Source organism: Leptodactylus fuscus, chromosome 1 (assembly GCF_031893055.1).
Source record: "Leptodactylus fuscus isolate aLepFus1 chromosome 1, aLepFus1.hap2, whole genome shotgun sequence".
Lineage (NCBI taxonomy): Eukaryota > Metazoa > Chordata > Amphibia > Anura > Leptodactylidae > Leptodactylus > Leptodactylus fuscus.
Window position 1 is genome coordinate 137,034,910 of NC_134265.1, and position 19,436 is coordinate 137,054,345.

The following is a 19,436-nucleotide window of genomic DNA, read 5'->3' on the forward strand; positions in this document are numbered from 1 at the left end:
TGTGCAATCCAGTGTCTGTGTCCCTGTTTCCTGCACTGCTACAAGCATCTACCTGAGCGATTCCCCACACCTATGACATCAGCACCATGAGGTTCACCTACCATTGTGTATTGACTGAGAGGCTCTCAGGTGTTACTACAATGTCACAGTGACTTACAGACAGAGTCTGAGTTTTTGCACATGTGTCTCCCTTGAATTTCCTGGTCAAGCATGCAGCATCAGCCATTTTTTTGTAGTGTGGCCATTTTTATTTGTTTGAAGCGAATCACCATTTGTTCAATTGCATTAAAAAGTGAACAATGTGGAATATTCGCCTCAAATTTGGTTTGTGAGAAACTGGCTTGCCCCTCGCTATATAACATTAGTTTAATGTAAAGACTGACTTATCCGTGCTTTTTCATGAGGCCCTACTTGAATTTTTTTTTGTTTTTGGACATAGGTCTTGAAATTCTGCAGACCACTGTGGCCTTCGCTGTAGTTATCATTGAAAATCTCAGTGTCACTAATTGTAATGTGTTTTTACAGTCGTTTGCAGGCTATTTTAGAGGAAATTGCATTCTGATCATCAATCGTCTTACAGCATTTTGTTACTGCCTGAGGCCTGCTACTTTGTGGTACATATTCCTGGCTCATTGAGCTGGAGGGTCCTAGCTCACGGCAAGAGCCAGGAACCAGCCTACTGGTATGATCCCAGTACAGAAACAATGAGATGCAGCAACTCTACAATAGCCAACTGCTGAAAAATAAATTTATGTTGATGGACATTTTAGAAATTCGCCATTGAGTGTCAGGTAATATTTGCATGCAGTTGTTTGCACTAGGTTTCCCAAACTGACACTGTATACTGCACAGTCCAACATCTTCATAGTCCATCATCTTCTTTTCTTCGGATCAGACACCATTGTGGTTTTTAGTTTTATCTTTCTGTATACTATACTTTAATCCAATATAATGCATTAGAACAGCCCCACATGGGCAACATAAGGACAGTGCCATCTCTGTCTGCTGGGTGACAGGAGCACTTGCCGTACCTGTGATAGGAGTTTTAGTGACCTGTGTGTAACAGCCTTTCATACAGAATGTGAGACTGTAAACTGTAACTTTAGGACTACACAGACAGTAATCTTATGAACATTTACAGAAAGTCTACAAACATAGAAGGGGAAATACAGGCCTCTGGAAGTTGAGTAAGATGCCACATGATTTCTGCTAAAAGGAGCTACAAATGGATACTTCGCAGTCTCTAATTTGACCAGTAAATAAATATTCCATCAAATATTTCATCAAACACTTTTCATCACTTTATTGTGTCATATATATTTATATATAAAAAAAATTCAACAGGGAAATAGTCTGTTATATTTTAAAACATAACTATTGAGTCCATTATATAGAAATTTTCATCGCTTGTAAACTCTTATAGAGTAGCACAGTTTTTAGCTGTATAATTTACTTTATATTTCTAAAGCTTAAGTTTCATACAAAAGCAAGGCATGTAAATAAAAATAACCGTGTCTACATTCTTCTTATTCCGGGGAAGCAAATATGAGGAAGAAACGAGGTACAGGAAATTCTTACAGGAGCTTACTGAGCAATATCATAGTAGTAATTTCGGAGTTGAAGCTCAACGTTCACAAAAGAAGGACGATCTTCAACCCTGCAAAATAAAAAAGGAGAAATTAAAAATTAATTGTTTGTTCTGCTTATTTTTGCTTCACACATGCCTGTTATACACACACAACTCTACTACAGTACCTTCATGTTCTACCCAAACACAGCTCTGCTACCTCCACATACAATACCACAGCTCACATAATTTCCTTCCAGCACATACAGTCCTGCTATCTCTATGCTCTCCCTAAACCCACATTACTACTACTTTCCTGTTTCCTCACTGCATACAGCCTGTTCCCTCCATAAATTCAGCTCCGCTGCCCTCATGTCCCCCCACACACTCAGGGCTGCTACCTCTACATTTCCCTCTACAGCAGTACATCTTTGTTACATGCAATTATCCCATCATGGGAGCAAATGTGAAATCAAAATGGTTTTGGCATTGAAAGCTGCAATGGCACGTTTTGTTTTGTTTTTGGCAGTTGGACTTTTTCAATAGAACGTTATTATTTTTTATACCAACAATGGCACCAACAGTGTGGTAAAGTGCAATATGATGGAACATTTTGTGCTGAGTGGTGGCAATGGTGGAAGCTTTAGCAACCCTTATGGCCAGTACCAGCGCCGCACCTCCCATGAGGCGACCTGAAGCGAGTGCTTCAGGTGGCGCTATGCCAGGGCCCCAGGGAGGGCGGCATTTTTGATTACATAAGCCAGTCCAGGACAAGCTGTCCTGGACTGGCTTAGCACCGAGCGGTGGACTGGGAAGGCCACTGGAGCAGCGCTGCTCCAGCAGCCTCCCCTCACACTCAGGCACACCGATGAGCCCCGCCCCTTCACTTAGCCCCTCCCCTCCACTCCACCACGACCCTCCTCTCGGGGAGGGGGGGGGCGGCTTTCTGTCGTTCGACTCGGGCGGCGAAAGGGGCAGGTTCACCCCTGAGCAGTACAGCATGGAATAATGATGAAGTAGGCTGCAGGACATGTTTGGCAGATGGTGGCAGTGGTTGTAACTGTGACAACATGACTGGCAGTATAAAATGGATTAATGTGATTGATCGTGCCTCAAGAGATGATGTCCAGCTGTTTAGAAGTAGTAGGCAGCATCAACAGTACAGTACATGAAACATGATAGAGGGAGACAGAGGCATCAGCCGGAGTTGTGTAAAAATCCTCAGGGATCCATACCTGATTAATTTTGATTCAATTTGTTCCATACTAGTGGTGGACAGTTTGGTCCTTTTAGGTGTTACAAAAAAAATTTCAATTCTTACCTAAATTTCCACACTGCTATAGGCCTTCACATTACAGTCTGTCAATACATTGTCATACTAGGCTCAACTCCACATTGCTACACTACCATAAAATCAAGCTCTCCTCTGCATGTGACTTCGCTTCTTCATCTTCCTTACCCTCTCACTTCTAATATTCTTCAAATGATGTGACAAAATGATTTCAAAAATTGTTAATGCCAATTCGACAGTATTGAAAAGTGATAGGAAATTTGGGGAATGAGTTTTCAAAGAATGGACATTGTCTAGCAGTTTTAGTCAATTTAATGTGCCATATTTAATAAAAGGCAGGTACCTTTTAATACATTTGTTTTAAAATATAGCTTAGAATAATCTAAGGCCTGCTAGGAACTTATCCATCCAATTTCTAGCTCTCTAAGGCAAACACAACTGAGGTTATGTCAAAGTGAAAAGCGACATTGTTATTCTCTGGGGTCTCTTCATATCCAGAATATAATAGAAGGAGGCCCACAAGAGGTGTAAAAAAACAAACAAAAACGACAACGAAAAAATTCATACTCACCTTCCATTACCTCTCTTGGCCTTCCTTATGGGATCTGATATTCTTCTGTGATATCGTCCCAGGAGGCTCGGCTGAGGCCTGTGATTGGGCCTCCAGCAATCACGTGGGCATAGCGAGTGTTATGATGTCATGATACTTGGTGTGCCCAGTTCCCTGCTGAGGTCAATCATAGGCCTCAGCACTGAACCCTGGCCGATGATGTTACCGGACACAGTAAGGAAGCCCAAGAGAGGTAACATAAAGCGAGTATGAGTGCATTTTTATTTTTGTCACCTCCCCTGGGCCTCCTATTATATTCTGGGGTCTGAAGAGATGCAGAGTATAACACAGCAGCCATTTTAGTTCATCCAAGACAAATCTTCATTTGCTTAGTTTCATTAAAAAAAAAACAACTATTTGTAATATTCAGGATGAACCCACCTCATTACAAGACAATTTGCCCATCTCTAACTGTAATGCATGCCATTATTGGGTGCATACTCACTTATAGGTCCAGCATAATTTCATTAGTTCATAAAGTTCTGGTGGGCACTTGGGTGGGCACTCCATACGTTTTCCACTTTCAATCATCAAGGACACTTCTCCACCTTTCATTCCCTAAAGAAATACATTTTCAAATGAAAATACACACAGATGTTACTAAATGTATTGTATTTATATTGCAAATATAGATAGATTAGTATTCTTCATAAAATCCTCTCATACCCTCTTTTCTCAAGATTGTGATAAGCTATCAGAAAAATGACATTGAATGTCAATGTATCTGCAGCAGGACATCTAAATGTGGTGTTCGTAGGCTACTGGACCTGACATTCTACTAGAAAGTGTGTTTATTCATAAAACCAAAGGATTTGCATAATACTAAATATATAAAGTATGTGTAATGTCTCTGCCTGTTCTGGTCTCTGCGCCACCCTCCGCTCGCACACAGAGGCGCAGGAGGTGTGTTCAGTTTGATTCTTTGCTTAGCGTTTTTCTTTTCAATGATTTTTATTAATTTTCATTATAACAGACAAAACAAGGATAACATAGGTTACAGAAACGGGAGCACGCAAATAAGACTGTATTTGGAGAAATTATACTATCGAAGTATATTATTAGTTAATTTACGAGGATGAACAATTTAAGTCCATCAATCATCAAGTGGAGGTGTTTCGCGGTCGTTGAAAGAATATGGCAACCTGTAGAGTGAGGGTTAAGTGGGGAACAAGAAAAAACAAGGGGGATAAGGAAGGTCCATACCAGCTGAATGCGAAAGAATATTGATGTTTCACATTAGTGATATCCGATGCTCACAAATATTGTATGAAGGCATTAGATAATGTTGGCTGAAGAATTTACAATGTTGATGGTTAGTTATGAGGAAGGGAATGGTGTGCCAACCAAATTGACCATTGAGAAGAGAATTTTCCAATTTTACCTTCACGGCAGGCTGACGTGTTCTTGTATGCAATTGTGTGTCGTAATGGATATTATTTCAGTTAGTGAAGGTATATGAGAGGATTTCCAATGTCTAGCGATTAATAGACGTGTGGCGTGAAGGAAGTGGCATATGAGGGTACTGCATTGCGGGGGATATTTGTGAATTCCCAACAGGAGTAAAGCCAAAGGGGCGGAAGGGGGTATTGTATTTTGAGTATAAAAGCTAAGTGAACTAAAGGCAGCATGCCATAGTGGAATCAATCTTCGGGCATTCCCAAAATATGTGATATAATGAGCCAGTTTGACCACATCCTCTCTAGCAGAGAGCTGAGGTGTTTGGATAGAACATGGAAAGTTTTAGATGAGTGTAGTACCATCTTAGTAGGATTTTATGATACTGCTCCCAGTGGGAAGCATATGAGGTTGCTTTGTGGGCCCATGGTAATGCCTTGTTCCATTCTGTTATATCAAACCCACATCCCAGGTCAGATTCCCACTTTAAAATGGTGGGAGTCTTTGTAAAGAAAAGGTCTTTAGTTAATAAAAGACATAGGGGTTGTACGCCTTTAGTTTTAGAAGTCGATGAGGATTGTAGGAAGTCATTTAGGATTGTCGGGATGGAAGAAGTAGTTGGGAATTTAGATGTTTCTTGGAAATGTTTTGTTTGAAGATAACTAGGTAATTCCTGAGAAGGAAGTTTGTATTTCGATTGGATTTGTTGAAACGTTAGAACAGATTGATTGTGAAATATATCCGATACGTTTTGGATTCCGTAAAATGGCCATTCAGATATCGGATTACTGGGATTATGAAGTGATAAGGTCTGTATAGGAAGTTTTAAGTTTATTTTAGGAATTGAGGAGTCTTGTGCAGCGACTAGGCATCCTGCTTTCCAAGCTTCCAGTAAGGCTTTAACTGATGGGAGAATAAAGTTTGGATGGGGAATTTTATTGGAGGGTGTAGTAATAATGCTTTTAGGTCAGGTATATTGAGTATGTTAGATTCCAAAGATGTCCATATTTTTCCCTGGATGGTGTTCCACCAATGTTTTACATAACTAAGGCCGGGTTCACACGGAGTATTTTGGTTTGTAATGTGGAACGTAGACGCCGCGGGAGCTTTTGCGGGCCATATACGCTCCCATTGTTTTCAATGGGAGCCGGTACTGTATACGCGGCGCTATTTTGCGGCCGCCGCAAAATCACGGCCGCAAAATAGCACCGCGTATACGGTACCGGCTCCCATTGATAACAATAGGAGCGTATACGGCCCGCAAAAGCTCCCGCGGCGTCTACGTTCCACATTACGAACCAAAATACTCTGTGTGAACCCGGCCTAAGGGTGAATGCAAGATGATATTGTTGTAGGTTGGGAAGACCCATGCCGCCATGTTTATTATGTTTAGACATGATAGAGAATGAGACACGAGGTTTCATCTCTTGTCACACGAACCTGTTCATCTGTTTGTGCAATGAGGAAAATATTTTCGTGGGAAAGGGTATCGTTAGGGTTCTAAAGTAATATAGGATAAGGGGTAGTATTAGCATTTTGTAGAGGACAATCCTACCCATCCAGGAACATTCAAATTTGGCCAGTCTGGTTAGTTCGGTTTGGATGGAAGAGATGAGAGGGGGGAAGTTGGGGGGAAGTTGGCCGAAATTAAGGAATTTATCGAAGGGGTCAGGTTGATACCTAGGTATGGAATGGATTTGTTCTGTTGATTCTGTTTTTCATTGCATTGTATCTGTAATTGAATTTCCACCACACCCATCTCCTGCACCCTGTTCGCTGGTTCTGCCAGAGGCTCGTCTGTGAGGAGGCGGAGTCTAAGATCGGACCACAGCAGTCTCCACTCCTCACAGACGAGCCTCCGGCAGAACCAGTGTTGATTGGCTAAATGCTGTACACTGGCCAATCTACGCTGGTCAATGCATTCATAGGACAAAAAAGTCAGCTCCCTTGTAACAGCAAATTGCCAGCTCTCCCGACTAGCAAGGACGAGCCTGCTGCAGAACTAGTGTTGATTTGTCGCAGGCTCTTCTTTGTTAATCGGGAGAGCTGGCAGCTTGTGGTTACGAAGGAGATGACTTTTTATCAGCGCAACTGCAAGCTCTGTGCAGTTAAAGCGCACGGACCCTATAGACTATAATGGGGTCCGTGCGCTTTAACTGCACTTCGCTCCTCCTAAACACTCTCCTACTGCTCCTTGTGGACTTGGTGACTCTCCTTTAGTTGAATAGTGGTTTCCCCTGAAACGAGCATTTTTTCCTATAGACTACAATGGGATTCGATATTCGATCGAGTAGTCGAATATTGAGGCTCTATTCGAAACGAATATCGAATATCGAATATTTCACATTTTGCTCATCTCTAGAAATAAATCCTGTGGACCAATGAGGTTAAATAAAACTCTTTGGCCACAATGATCAAAGATATGTTTGGAGTAAAAAGGGTAAAGAATTTCAGGAAAAGAACATCTCCCCCAACCATTATGCATGGGGGAGGATCAATCATGTTTTGAGGTTGTGCTGCAGACAATGGCACAGGTAGAAGGAATAATTGATTCAATGAAATTTTAGCAAATTCTTGAAGCAAACTTAACTCCATCTGTAAAAAAAGCTAAAATAGATAAGGGCCCCTTCACACGGCGTAAGCGCTCGGCTCATTCCGAGCTGTACACGCGAGCGCTTTTAAACACTTGCCATTCACTTCAATGGGAGCACTCGTAAAGCCGGCTTTACGCACGCTCCCATTGAAGTGAATGGGTAGTGTTTAGAAGCGCTTGCGTGTACGGCTCGGAATGAGCCGAGCGCTTACGCCGTGTGAAGGGGCCCTAAGAGGAGGATGGCTTCTAAAAATGGTTAATGACCCTAAAGACATGTCAAAATCCACCACAAACTACCTAAAAAGGCACAAGCTGAAGGTTTTACCATGGCCCTTACAGTCCCCTGATCTGAACATCATTGAAACATCTGTGGCTAGACCTCAAAAGAGCAGTGCATGCAAGACCACACAGGAATCTCACAGAACTGAAAGACTTTTCCAAGGAAAAATGCATTCAAATCCCTTATAGAAGAATTGATAGACTTTTGTCTGGCTACAAAAAGCATTTACAAACTGTAATACCTGCCAAAGGGGTACTGCTAGGTACTAACCATGCAGGGTGCCCAAAATTTTGCATCAGTCTGAGTTCATTTCTTGCTATTTTTAAAAATATAAAATATGATTTTTTTTTTTTTTTTACAAAAAGATACATTGGGAATGTGTCATCATTGTTATTACTTTGAAGATCATTGTATCTTCAACTTGCTTAACTGTTTACAGTATCAGCCATTTTGACAAGGAGTGTCCAAACTTTTGTATGCCACTGTATAAAAGAAAGCAACAATAAGTCTGATGTGTCTGCTTTGTCAGATTTTGCATCAATTTTTGACAAATAAATTAATGTGATGGGTTTTTTGACACACAAGTCACGATAAATCTGACTCCATGTTTTTTTATTGTCATTCATAGCTGTCTCCCATATTATCATTCATAGGCACTGTCTCCCTATTTACATCTTGGGAGACAGATTTGCATATTCCCAGCTGTTACAGTGTAATAAAGTTACTATACCAGCCATGGTTTGGTATAAATAATGTATATACACTTTAGATATAATTAAAACTTACTTTATATGGTTTTTGTCCATATGAATATGCCTCCCACATAAGTACACCAAAACTCCATACATCACTCTTGCTTGAAAATTTATAGTAGTTAATACATTCTGGAGCATACCACTTCACTGGCCACTTTCCACAACTTTTTGCCTTTAAAAAATAACAGATAAACAATTGGATTAGACATTCATTTTTTCACAAATGTCTGTAACTATTCTCCTGGTTATTTGCATTTTACAGATATAATTACTAATACTGGGATCCTGTCTGGACACAATAGACACATTTGTAACCAAATGCATATCCAAAAGATTTGGAGACAGATCCCATTTTTTTTAATGTAAATTGTGAGCCCCATATAGGGATCACAATGTACTTTTTTTCCTATCAGTATGTCTTTGTAGAATGGGAGGAAATCCAAGCAAACACAGGGAGAACATATAAACTCCTTGCAGATGTTGTTCCTGGCAGGACTCCAGCGCTAAAAGGCTGCAGTGCTAACCCCTGAGCCACCGCATTGCCCCAGATTCCATTCTTATATATTGATGTGTGTTTTATATATGGATGAACATGAACATAGAATCATCAAACTATCACAATTTTACATACAATTGCAGATAGTCGTATGGGAAACAAGTACTAATGTAAACCAGTGATGTAGCTATAGGGTGTGCAATGGTAATTGGGCCCTGAGCCTGAGGGCGCTTAAGGGATTCTCTACAACATAAGAAGACATCATATGACACATCTTCACATGGCAAAATCAATTTTGTATGTCAATAACTGAATCTGTAAATTCACCTCTCATGTCTTTAATAGCACTAAGGTTTTAATTTGACTATGTAACCTCATATATCATAAATACTATTACTGTATGATACATTGAAACTCACTTTATAGTAATTTTCATCAGAGCCAATTGCTTTAGAAAGCCCAAAATCACTAATTTTGGCATAATGTTGAGTCACCAAAAGCACATTTCTTGCTGCCAAATCCCTGTGGACAAAATTTTTTTCTTCCAAGTACTTCATCCCCATGGAAACTTGATGGACGAGTTCTGTTACATTTTTTTCTGAAATGTCCCTAAATGGCACAATAAAAAAATATATTTTATTAAAAATGTAAAAAAAAATTATAGCTTTTTAATGACAAAACATATAAATGTTTCTTTTCATTAATATTGCATGCTAGCAGGCATTGTAACAAAGAAAAAATTACACCATATATCCCATTATATATTCCATTTCCAAATGTAAAATTAAGCAAAATGTTATCCTTTCCTCACAATTTGTATGAACAGACATAAAGATCGATAAAGCATAATTTTAAAAAATGATAGCAGAGGTAGGATACGTTCACACTAAAGTTATTAATATCCTTGTAGCAGAGTGGACACAGGCTCTGTCTGTTCCCGTTGAGTCTAATGTATGATGGATGCTGTCTTCTGCCATCTTTGTTTACTTTTTGAACAGAAGAAAAAGTCCTACATGCAGAAAAGTAAAATATATGATGGAAGAAATCTTCGGTTATGTTTATTTGCATTGGAGTGAATGCAGCCGGACACCCAATGGAGGGGGCTTCTTCTGGATTTGCCATTTAATGGCCATTGTTTTCATCCAGTAACAGAAATATCAACAGATTACAGCTATGAATTAATGTTTCATGTTTGGTGTACATACTGAGAAAGGGACCCGCTGACCTGGTAAGAATGTATAGAGTGTTGTTTTTCTTCTTATTATTATGTATGGAAAATTTAGCTGACTATATAATAGAGATTAGAGATGAGTGAACAGTGACATATTCGAAATTTGAAATTCAATTCGAGTAGCCGCTCAATACTCGACTGTTCGATCGAATATCAAACCCCATTATAGTCTATGGGGAAAAAATACTCTTTAAGGGAGAAACCACTATTTGACTCAGGAGCGTCACCAAGTCCACTATGACACCCGAGGAAATGATGCCAACACCCTGGAATGCAACTGGGACAGCAGGGGAAGCATGCCTGGGGGCATCTAACATGCCCAAGTCACTGTATTACGTCGGGATCCCTGTCAGCTTGCGATATTCGGGAGCTGACTTTTTCCCATAGGAATGCATTGACCAGCGTTGATTGGCTGAATGCCATACAGAGTACAGCATTCGGCCAATCAACGCTGGTTATGTCGGAGGCTCGTCTGTGAGGAGGCGGAGTCTAAGATCGGACTAGAATGGAGACTGTTGTGGACCGATCTTAGACTCCGCCTCCTCCAGCAGAACCAGCGTTGATTGGCCAAATGTTGTACTCTGTATGGTATTCAGCTAATCAACGCTTGTCAATGCATTCCTATTCTGAGATGTAGAAGTTCTGGCCATGCGCTCAGCTCAGCTACACCGGAAATGCAGCTGAGCTGAGTGCACGGCCAGCACTGCTACACCGGAAATGTGAACCCTTCTGCACACTCAGCTCTGCTGAATCAGAGATGTAGCAGAGCTAAGTGTGCACTGAACCCTGCTGCGCACTCTACTCTGCTGCATCTCAGCAGAGCTGAGTGTGCATCAGGGTTCAGCGCACACTCAGCTCTACTGCATCAGAGATGCGCTGAACCCTGCTGCACACTCAGCTCTGCTGCATTTCAGCAGAGCTGAGTGTGCATCAGGGTTCGGCGCACACTCAGCTCTGCTACATCTCCGGTGTATCAGAGCTCAGCGAACGGCCAGCTCTGCTTCATCTCTGGTGTAGCAGTGCTGGCCGTGCACTCAGCTCAGCTGCATCTCTGGTGTAGCCGAGCTGAGCACACGGCCAGCACTGCTACATCTCGGCATAGGAATGCATTGACCAGCGTTGATTGGCCAAATGCCATACAGAGTACAGCATTCGAGCCAATCAACGCTGGTTCTTCCGGAGGAGGCGGAGTCTAAGATTGGTCCACAGCAGTCTCCATTCTGGTCCGATCTTAGATTCCGCCTCCTCACAGATGAACCTCCGGCAGAACCAGTGTTGATTGGCCAAATGCTGTACTCTGTATGGCATTTGGCCAATCAACGCTGGTCAATGTATTCCTATGGGAAAAAGTCAGCTCGCAGATATCGCAAGCTGACAGGGATCCCGACCAGATAGAGCCCCAAAGAGCTAGGTGAGTGAAATTCCCACCTAAATAAAGGTAATCCCTAGCTAACCCTGCCTGTAGATCTATCCCTGTCTCACAGTAACATAGTTCACAGTCTCATATGAACCGGATATTAAATCTCCGCAAAAAAAGCACCAGGGAAGGTGGGAGGGGAATCGACTGGTGTTCGACTCGAATCGAACATCTCGAACAGCCTGATATCCGATCGAACATGTACACGATCGAATGCTGTTCGCTCATCTCTAATAGAGATATATCAGGGAAAAAAAAATGTGTTCTGCATGGTATTTCTTTTATTTTTTTTACAATGAGATTCTTTGGGTCACATACACCTTGGACAGAATGCTCAATAATAATGTAAACACCACTAAATTGAGGAATGCTATTACAGTTTTTAGCATTAATGTGTAAATAAAAATCTTTGAATCATCATTTTAATACCTGTTTTTAGTCAAAAATTTATTCAGGGGTCCAAGCTCTGCCAGCTCCATAACCAACATCCAGAACTCAGCTTCACAAATGCCAATCATTCTGACAATGTATGGGTTATCCAGTTGCTGCATCATTGTAGCTTCTCTCAGAAGTTCTTCTTGAACAGAAGGGTCGTTGCTTTCATTTTTAAGAATTTTAATTGCAACTTTTCTTTCAGATCTGTAGATATTGACAAAATTGTATTAACTCAGGATCCAACTTTTTGATGTAAAATCTAAACATGCAGCTGATAACTTAAAAGGGTTGTCCAGGATCAATTGATACTGGTGACCTATCCACAGCTGATGCCACTGTTGGAAACGCTCATAAATTTGAGGAAATATGGCATGATGACGGGAGACAACTTAAACTGCTTTGTAGGTGACTCAGACACTTAGATTTTTTTCTATTACAAGATTAACTTTGAGATAAATATTTTTAGATTTTAATAGTATGTTCATTTTCAGACATAGGGACATCTAAAATGTTTATTTCTTCTTCTTCTTAAATTTAGATTCATGAAATCTTTTTTCAGCTTCTCTAGGGGGCTTGAACTTGCGATCATTAGATGGCTTTTACCATAGACTACAATCTACTGTTATGCAGTCTATGGTGAAATTGCTATTTTATGTTGGATGTATTAAAGGGGCTAAAGTAGAAAGAAAGGCCTTAGCTTTAAATGTACCGCCCTCCTTCAAACCTTAGTAAAACAAATGTCAATAACAGCTATTTTTCTAATGGCAGTATGCTTGGCAGTGTAGTATATATTAGATACCTACCTTGTCAATTTTAAAGTCCCTTTTTTCACAGTTCCAAAGTTTCCAGAACCCAGTTCAACATCGTCCAAAGTAATTTGTTCTCGTTGTAGCTTGACTGTTTGAGCCCTTAGCTCATCTGGATCTTCATATATTCCACGATATACATCAGTGTCCATTGGCATTGAATACATTGATGAGTCTGTACCTGTGGGTGTAAAGGTATAAGCAAATTATAGGCAAACCTTCTTACTGTATATCTCCCTCTACTCCAGCACCATCGTTTTTTTACTTGGTTTACATTTGTTTGTATCTTTAAGTTCCTGGGCTCAAACTGTATTCTAAGCAAAATTTGTGAAAGACCCCTGCCCCCCATGTGCTATTTCTAACACCGATATCCTCTTATAAGTGTTTAAAGAGAACCTTTCAAATCCTTGGGCACCTGCAGTTTTATACACCGCTAAACTGTTCACTGAATTCGGCATTCCTGTTATGTGCCCCTACTGAAGAGCTATCGGTGCCATTACCATAGCTCTTCAGTGTCAGAAGAGCGTTTCTGATAGTCTGTGAGGAACACCCCTCCTGACAGTAGAGTCCATAGTGTTGTACTATGAGAGGGAGTGTTCCTTACTAGAGATGAGCGAACAGTAAAATGTTCGAGGTTCGATATTCGTTTCGAGTAGACCCTCAATATTCGACTACTCGAATCGAATATCGAACCCTATTATAGTCTATGGGGGAAAATGCTCGTTTCAGGGGCAGGCAATGTTCGATCAAATTATACTTACCAAGTCCACGAGTGAGAGTCGGGCTGGATCCTCCGAGAAGTTTTCTCCTTGCAGGGTCCCCGCGGCGTCTTCTGGCTCTTCATTCACTCAAGCGGACATGCGCAGTTGGCTCTACCCAGGCCCGATGCCTGGCAGAGTGAATTCAGAGCCGGAAGACGCCGCGGGGAAGCTGCACGGAGAAGACTTCTAAAGGTAGGAGAAGAACCAGCGTTGATTGGCCGACTATATAGCATTTGGCCAATCAATGCTGGTTCTGCATCGAACTTTTACATTCGAATAGCGAGTGGTACTCGATCGAGTACGAGTATTTCGAATACCATAGTATTCGATTGAATACCTACTCGATCGAGTACTACTCGCTCATCTCTATTCCTTACTTCCCAGCCATGACACTGAGCAGTGAGGAACGCCCTCCTGCCTCCTGACTGTACTCGTCCATAGACTAATACTGGAGGGGCATTCTGAATTCAGTGCACTGTCACCTTTCTAGTGGTATATAAAACCACAGGTGCCCGAGGATCTGAAATATCCTCTTTAAGGAGCCCATAGGCTCCTCTATGGATTGCTAAAGGGACATTAAACACTTGCTGTCAAGTTTACCCGCAAATTATTATTATTATTTTTTTTTTTTAAATGTAGATTGTGAGCCCCACATAGAGCTCACAATGTACATTTTTCCCTATCAGTATGTCTTTGGAACATGGGATGGAAATCCATGCAAACACGGGGAGAACATACAAACTCCTTGCAGATGGGTTTTTGCCCTTGGTGGGATTTGAACACCAGGACTCCAGTGCTGCAAGGCTGCAGTGCTAACCACTGAGCCACCGTGTGGCCCCATTTACCTGAAAATTAGACCTGATACTGAGGGATCCCTACAGCATGGGAGTGGCACGGCATGACCTTCAGGACCGACCATATTTAACAATATTTATGGACAAATAGTACCTGAAATCTACTCTAGCTCCTGAAGTTGGAGTAGATTTCAGTGTCTGGCACACTGATTTTCCAATGTACACCACAATCATTAAAGATAGACTGTCACCAGAACAGTCAATATTGTGCAGTCAGATAGCTGGGATTTACCAGAATAAAACACTTTTTTCCACTTCCCGATACCTCGGTTGCTGAGATATTTCATTTTTTCCCCCTTGTATGTTCGTGAGCTCCTTTGTGCAACAAGGGCATCACCATTGCTATTTCCCTGGTAAGATTGGCAGGACTAGGCACCATACATCAGTCATGGCACAGAGGAAGGAGGGATGGAGGGACTGGTCTGCCTAAGTACAGCTCTTTGGTGTTATGAGAGGAATGTTGAGGCCCTCGCTGTATCAAACAGCTCATAAGCATATCAGGAAAATGGATAATGTCTCCCAAATGATGGTACCAATCCAGAAGCAGAAATTAAGTATTCTATTCATGTCAGCCCCAGCTATCCAGCTGTACTTGTAGTTCAATAAGAACTGTAGTGGTGACAGGTTTCCTTTAAGAAGCCTGAGCGCATCTGAAGCCACTGGATCACAGAATAAGACAAGAGAATAAAACATTGGTCTACTGAATGGCCCCCAAAATGTTTTGTAGACATTACATGAATTTGTAGCCTACCTCTTTCAGATAGTCTTTGTCTGGAAACATAAGGGTTTGATGAAGATACACTTCCAGCTCGTGTAACATTAACGGTCTGGTAGAGTAAGTATAAATAGTGAGTAGTGTAATAATCTAAAGCAACATGCCTTAAATCATAAACATTATGGTTACATTTGAAAAATGTCTTATGTCTTGATATCAAATCTTACACCAAATATGTCAATGTACTTGAAAGGGGTTTATGGAGTGATGGTATACAAGCTTAGCCACACATATTTAGGAATTGTCATCCAACAATAAAGACATAGATTTGCAAACATGTTTTTTTTGTCAGTTTGTAAATATGAGCAGTGACTAACCCAAAACCTTACTTGGGTCTGGTGTAAAGTTCATGCTTGGCCACCACTCCATTCACTTCTACAGGATTTCCAGTGAATGCCAATTGGGAAATTCCAGTGAATAGAACATGTGCACCACGGATCCATTTACATTCAATCTATTTGCATGATTGCTGGGAATTCCAAAAGTCGGACCCCAAAGATTACTCACTTATCTCCCATTCTAAGGATAGAGGATAAGTAATATTTGTGGGAAAACCCCTTTAGGCCTTGGGTACCAATGACACTGTCACCAGTTCACCCGTCGTCCTCTCTTACTGGCCACTGTATACTGAGAACTCCACACAAGACCTGCCATTTTGGAAATACTCCGACCCACTTGTTTAGCCATCACAATTTGGCCTTTGTCAAGGTCACTCAATGTTATGACTCATGGGTGTATATAAAGCACTACATTTTAACCGCTTAGTTTTTTCAGAATGAAGTTTGCTTTCAGTTAAAAAGTTAACAATGGGGACCGAAAACCAGAAGTGGTCTACTCTGTATACAGAACTGAAACAGAACTAGATTTAAAGCAGTCCATATTATTATTTAAGTCAGACTCTTTCTACTATATCAGCTATCATACTACAAGATTTCAGGACACCAGTTTTTTAACACCATTTTTAAGGTCCTAAGATCTGTTTGTATTTGTTGTAAAGTAAATAACTAAAAACAATGTATACAATGTCACCATTTGGAACCTGCAAACAGTGTAAAGCAAAAAATCCCGGAATTGCGCGCCCACTGGCCGCTTGTGAACAAATATCAGTAGGATGATGGTGGCACTAGAAATGGATTGCCAGGGGGAAGATGGGGAGTATACAGTTTTTTTTCCTGTTTACATTTACAGGAGGACAATCCTTTTAATGCGTATATATTAAACAATAATATATAGTGAAAAATGTCAAGTGATATCATAGATTATTAGAGATGAGCGAGTAGTATTTGTTCGAATATCGAATCCTATTATAGTCTATGGGAAAAAACGGGAATGTTGTTCCGGTTTCCATGGAAACCAAAGTTCGACACCTTGGATCCTCCAAGTTCCGGAAGTAGCAGGATGAGGAGCATGAGGAGGTTTTTGCATTGAATTCAATGGAATTTTCCCGCGTGGTATTCGACCGATACGAGTATTCGATCGAATAGTATTATTCGATCGAATACTACTTGCTCATCTCTATAGGTTATAACTGATCACACCTTTACAGTACTATATACAGGAAATTATGTACACTCTCAAAACTTGAATACCTTTATACTGTACTTACATACCTGGTTGCTTGAATTCAGTATTAGTCATAGTGTAATGGAAATACAATAGAATAGTAATATTTGTAAATTTACAGGGACTATGAAAAGTATTCTCATCTATCTCATGGATTTTTTCCATGTTTTATTGTTAAAACAACACTAAATCCTAGTGCATGGAATTTGATTTATCTGACACTAAATAAAAAGAAAACGTCATTGGAGGACTTTACTTTTCAAAGAGAAGATAAACAAACAAGAAGAATTCTTCAATCTAGTTTTACATTTCAATGAATGATGACTGATGCTGACAGAACGTGCTCCATCTGCATCTGTCATTGAATTAGTTTAGCAGTCCGTTGTCCTTTTCCTATGAGGATCAATACAATGGGCTTAAAAGTAGCTGATATGAATTTAGCTGACTATCCCATATAGATCAATATCTGGTTTTCCTAGTGGCATTCTGGTTTGGATTTATTTCCAGATTATATCTCCTCCAGCCTGTACCCTGCCTGACATTGATGAAAGGCAATAACCTCGAAACTGTGGACGGGTCTCTCTTCCTTTAGGAGGAGATATTCTGGCTTTGCTATATCACCAGATTATTCCACAAGGTTTCAGGAAAACCCAGCATTCATATATAGGAAGCTACCTTCTAGCACCAAAAGTTGGTGCTAGAGCAAGTTCCCCTTTGGCACCAAGGAGGACTCCTGGACTCCAATCTGAAATGGATCACCTATGCAGCTTGTACCATTTAGAACAGTGGTATATTTTATGTGGTGGAGGGACCTTTGAGACCACAACAGTAGTAGCAATGACTACCTCTCAACCCCTTAAGGGTCCATTCACACAGAGGAAAATGGTGAGGAATTACTTTTTTTTTTTTTTTTTTTTTTAAGTAGATTGTGAGCTCCATATAGGGATAACAATGTACATTTTTTTTCCCTATCAGTATGTGTTTGTAGAATGGGAGGAAAGCCACGAAAATATAGGGAGAACACACAAGCTCCTTGCAGATGTGGTTCCTGGCAGAATTCAAACCCAGGACTCCAGTGCTGCAAGGCTGCCATGCTAACCACTGAGCCACTATGTTACCCCCTAAAATGGTGAGGAATTTGTTGTGGAATTTCAGCGCAGAAAAAAAAGCCTCAGATTGACTTCAATGGGTTCCTTTTTCTGATAGCAGAAAAAGGAACCCATTGAAATCAATCCGAGGCTGAATCTGACACGGATTCCACATCAAATTCAGTGCCATTTTCCTCCATGTAAATGCTCCCTTATAGCTACATTTCTAATACTCACCCAGTCAGGAGTGTTCTGTGTTCTGTTGAATTGTCTAATATAAGGCACCCCCAGAAAATAAGGCATACCCAAAACTCTTTGCAGCCGACTGACCACTGTGCGATGTGCTCGGTGTGCACAGTAAAGCCGGCTGCTGCCTCTGCTATTGTATCCACTGTCCCTGCTGCTGTAGGATTAGCTCTCCCAGCTCATCCGAGAGGCAGAGGCAGCAGCCGGCATACAGAAGAGGCAACAGCCGGCTTTCCTGTGCACACGGAGCACAGAGTACAGCATCCAGGCGGCTGCTGTGTCAGTGAAGTGATGATCACTAAGCCCAGCCAATGAAAGGCCCGCTAAGCCCCCCCTCTGTTCGCTAAGTCCTGCCCACCACTGCCGGGACGAACAGCAGCACCAGCGATACTATGGAGATGGGAAAGGTAAGTATGATACCTTCCTCCCCTCCCCTACACTACCTACAATCAACAGTCATGCTGATGCTCCGCTAAGGAAGTGCCGGCATGACTGCCAGTTGTCATAAGACGTCCCCCGAAAATATAACAGGTCCTATATTTAGGATGGCAATTTAATATAAGACACTGTCTTATTTTCGGGGAAACACAGTATGTCAGAATCCTCTAATGCAGAGTCCATCTTTCAACATTTTTATCCGACGATGTTGTTGATAAATCAGATGATCAACAGACCCCATACTTCATAATAGTCCTTGGGATCCATTGTGGTCTGTCAATAGATGGATCAATTTTATTGTTAAATTCATTCATCTGATCCTACACAGAGTAGAAGAATGGATTAAACAGTGCAGATGTGAACACATCCTTAGTAGGGTTGAGTGATCGAGATCGGAAAAGCTCGGATGCCAATCGGCGATGAAGTAAATTTCACAATCGCGATCGGGTTCCGATCCTGCCTAAAAAAAATTTTTTAATTACTACACAGTGTGGAGTCTAAAAATTAAAGTGTTAAATTTTTGGACTTCATGCTGTGTAGTGAATAGGATCGTTTTTAAAATATGATCTTCGATTATTAAAAAAATCCCATTGACTTGCATTAGGAGCGGAATTGGGATCAGGATCGGGTACGAAAGGAAAATGATCAGAAAACGGATTTTAAAAACGATCCTGAAATCTGAAGATCGGCTCAACCCTAATCCTTAGGTCTTCTTCGCTCTTCAGTGTTTAGGCCAGTGATTTGAATTGAACTGTGTCCCATTCCCTGGTTTTGGCTTAAACAATACATCAGAAATACATTGGAGATTTTTTAATATATGCTATGTGTGAAACCA

The 19,436-nt window shown here is 41.0% G+C and overlaps 1 protein-coding gene across 2 annotated transcripts in view; it reads right to left on the reverse strand.

Moving 5' to 3' along the window:
* Window positions 1–1,344: 1,344 nt before the first annotated feature.
* Window positions 1,345–19,436, reverse strand: part of SYK (spleen associated tyrosine kinase) — a 72,832-nt gene continuing 54,740 nt past the window's right edge. For both annotated transcript variants that reach the window (XM_075276887.1, XM_075276879.1), the window contains 7 exons: window positions 15,243–15,318; window positions 12,874–13,057; window positions 12,065–12,274; window positions 9,407–9,596; window positions 8,523–8,663; window positions 3,914–4,026; window positions 1,345–1,657 (listed from right to left, as the gene is read on the reverse strand). In XM_075276887.1, the coding sequence (XP_075132988.1) occupies window positions 1,585–1,657; window positions 3,914–4,026; window positions 8,523–8,663; window positions 9,407–9,596; window positions 12,065–12,274; window positions 12,874–13,057; window positions 15,243–15,318 (987 nt within the window). In that variant the 3' untranslated portion in view covers window positions 1,345–1,584. The remainder of the gene's footprint in view (window positions 1,658–3,913; window positions 4,027–8,522; window positions 8,664–9,406; window positions 9,597–12,064; window positions 12,275–12,873; window positions 13,058–15,242; window positions 15,319–19,436) is intronic.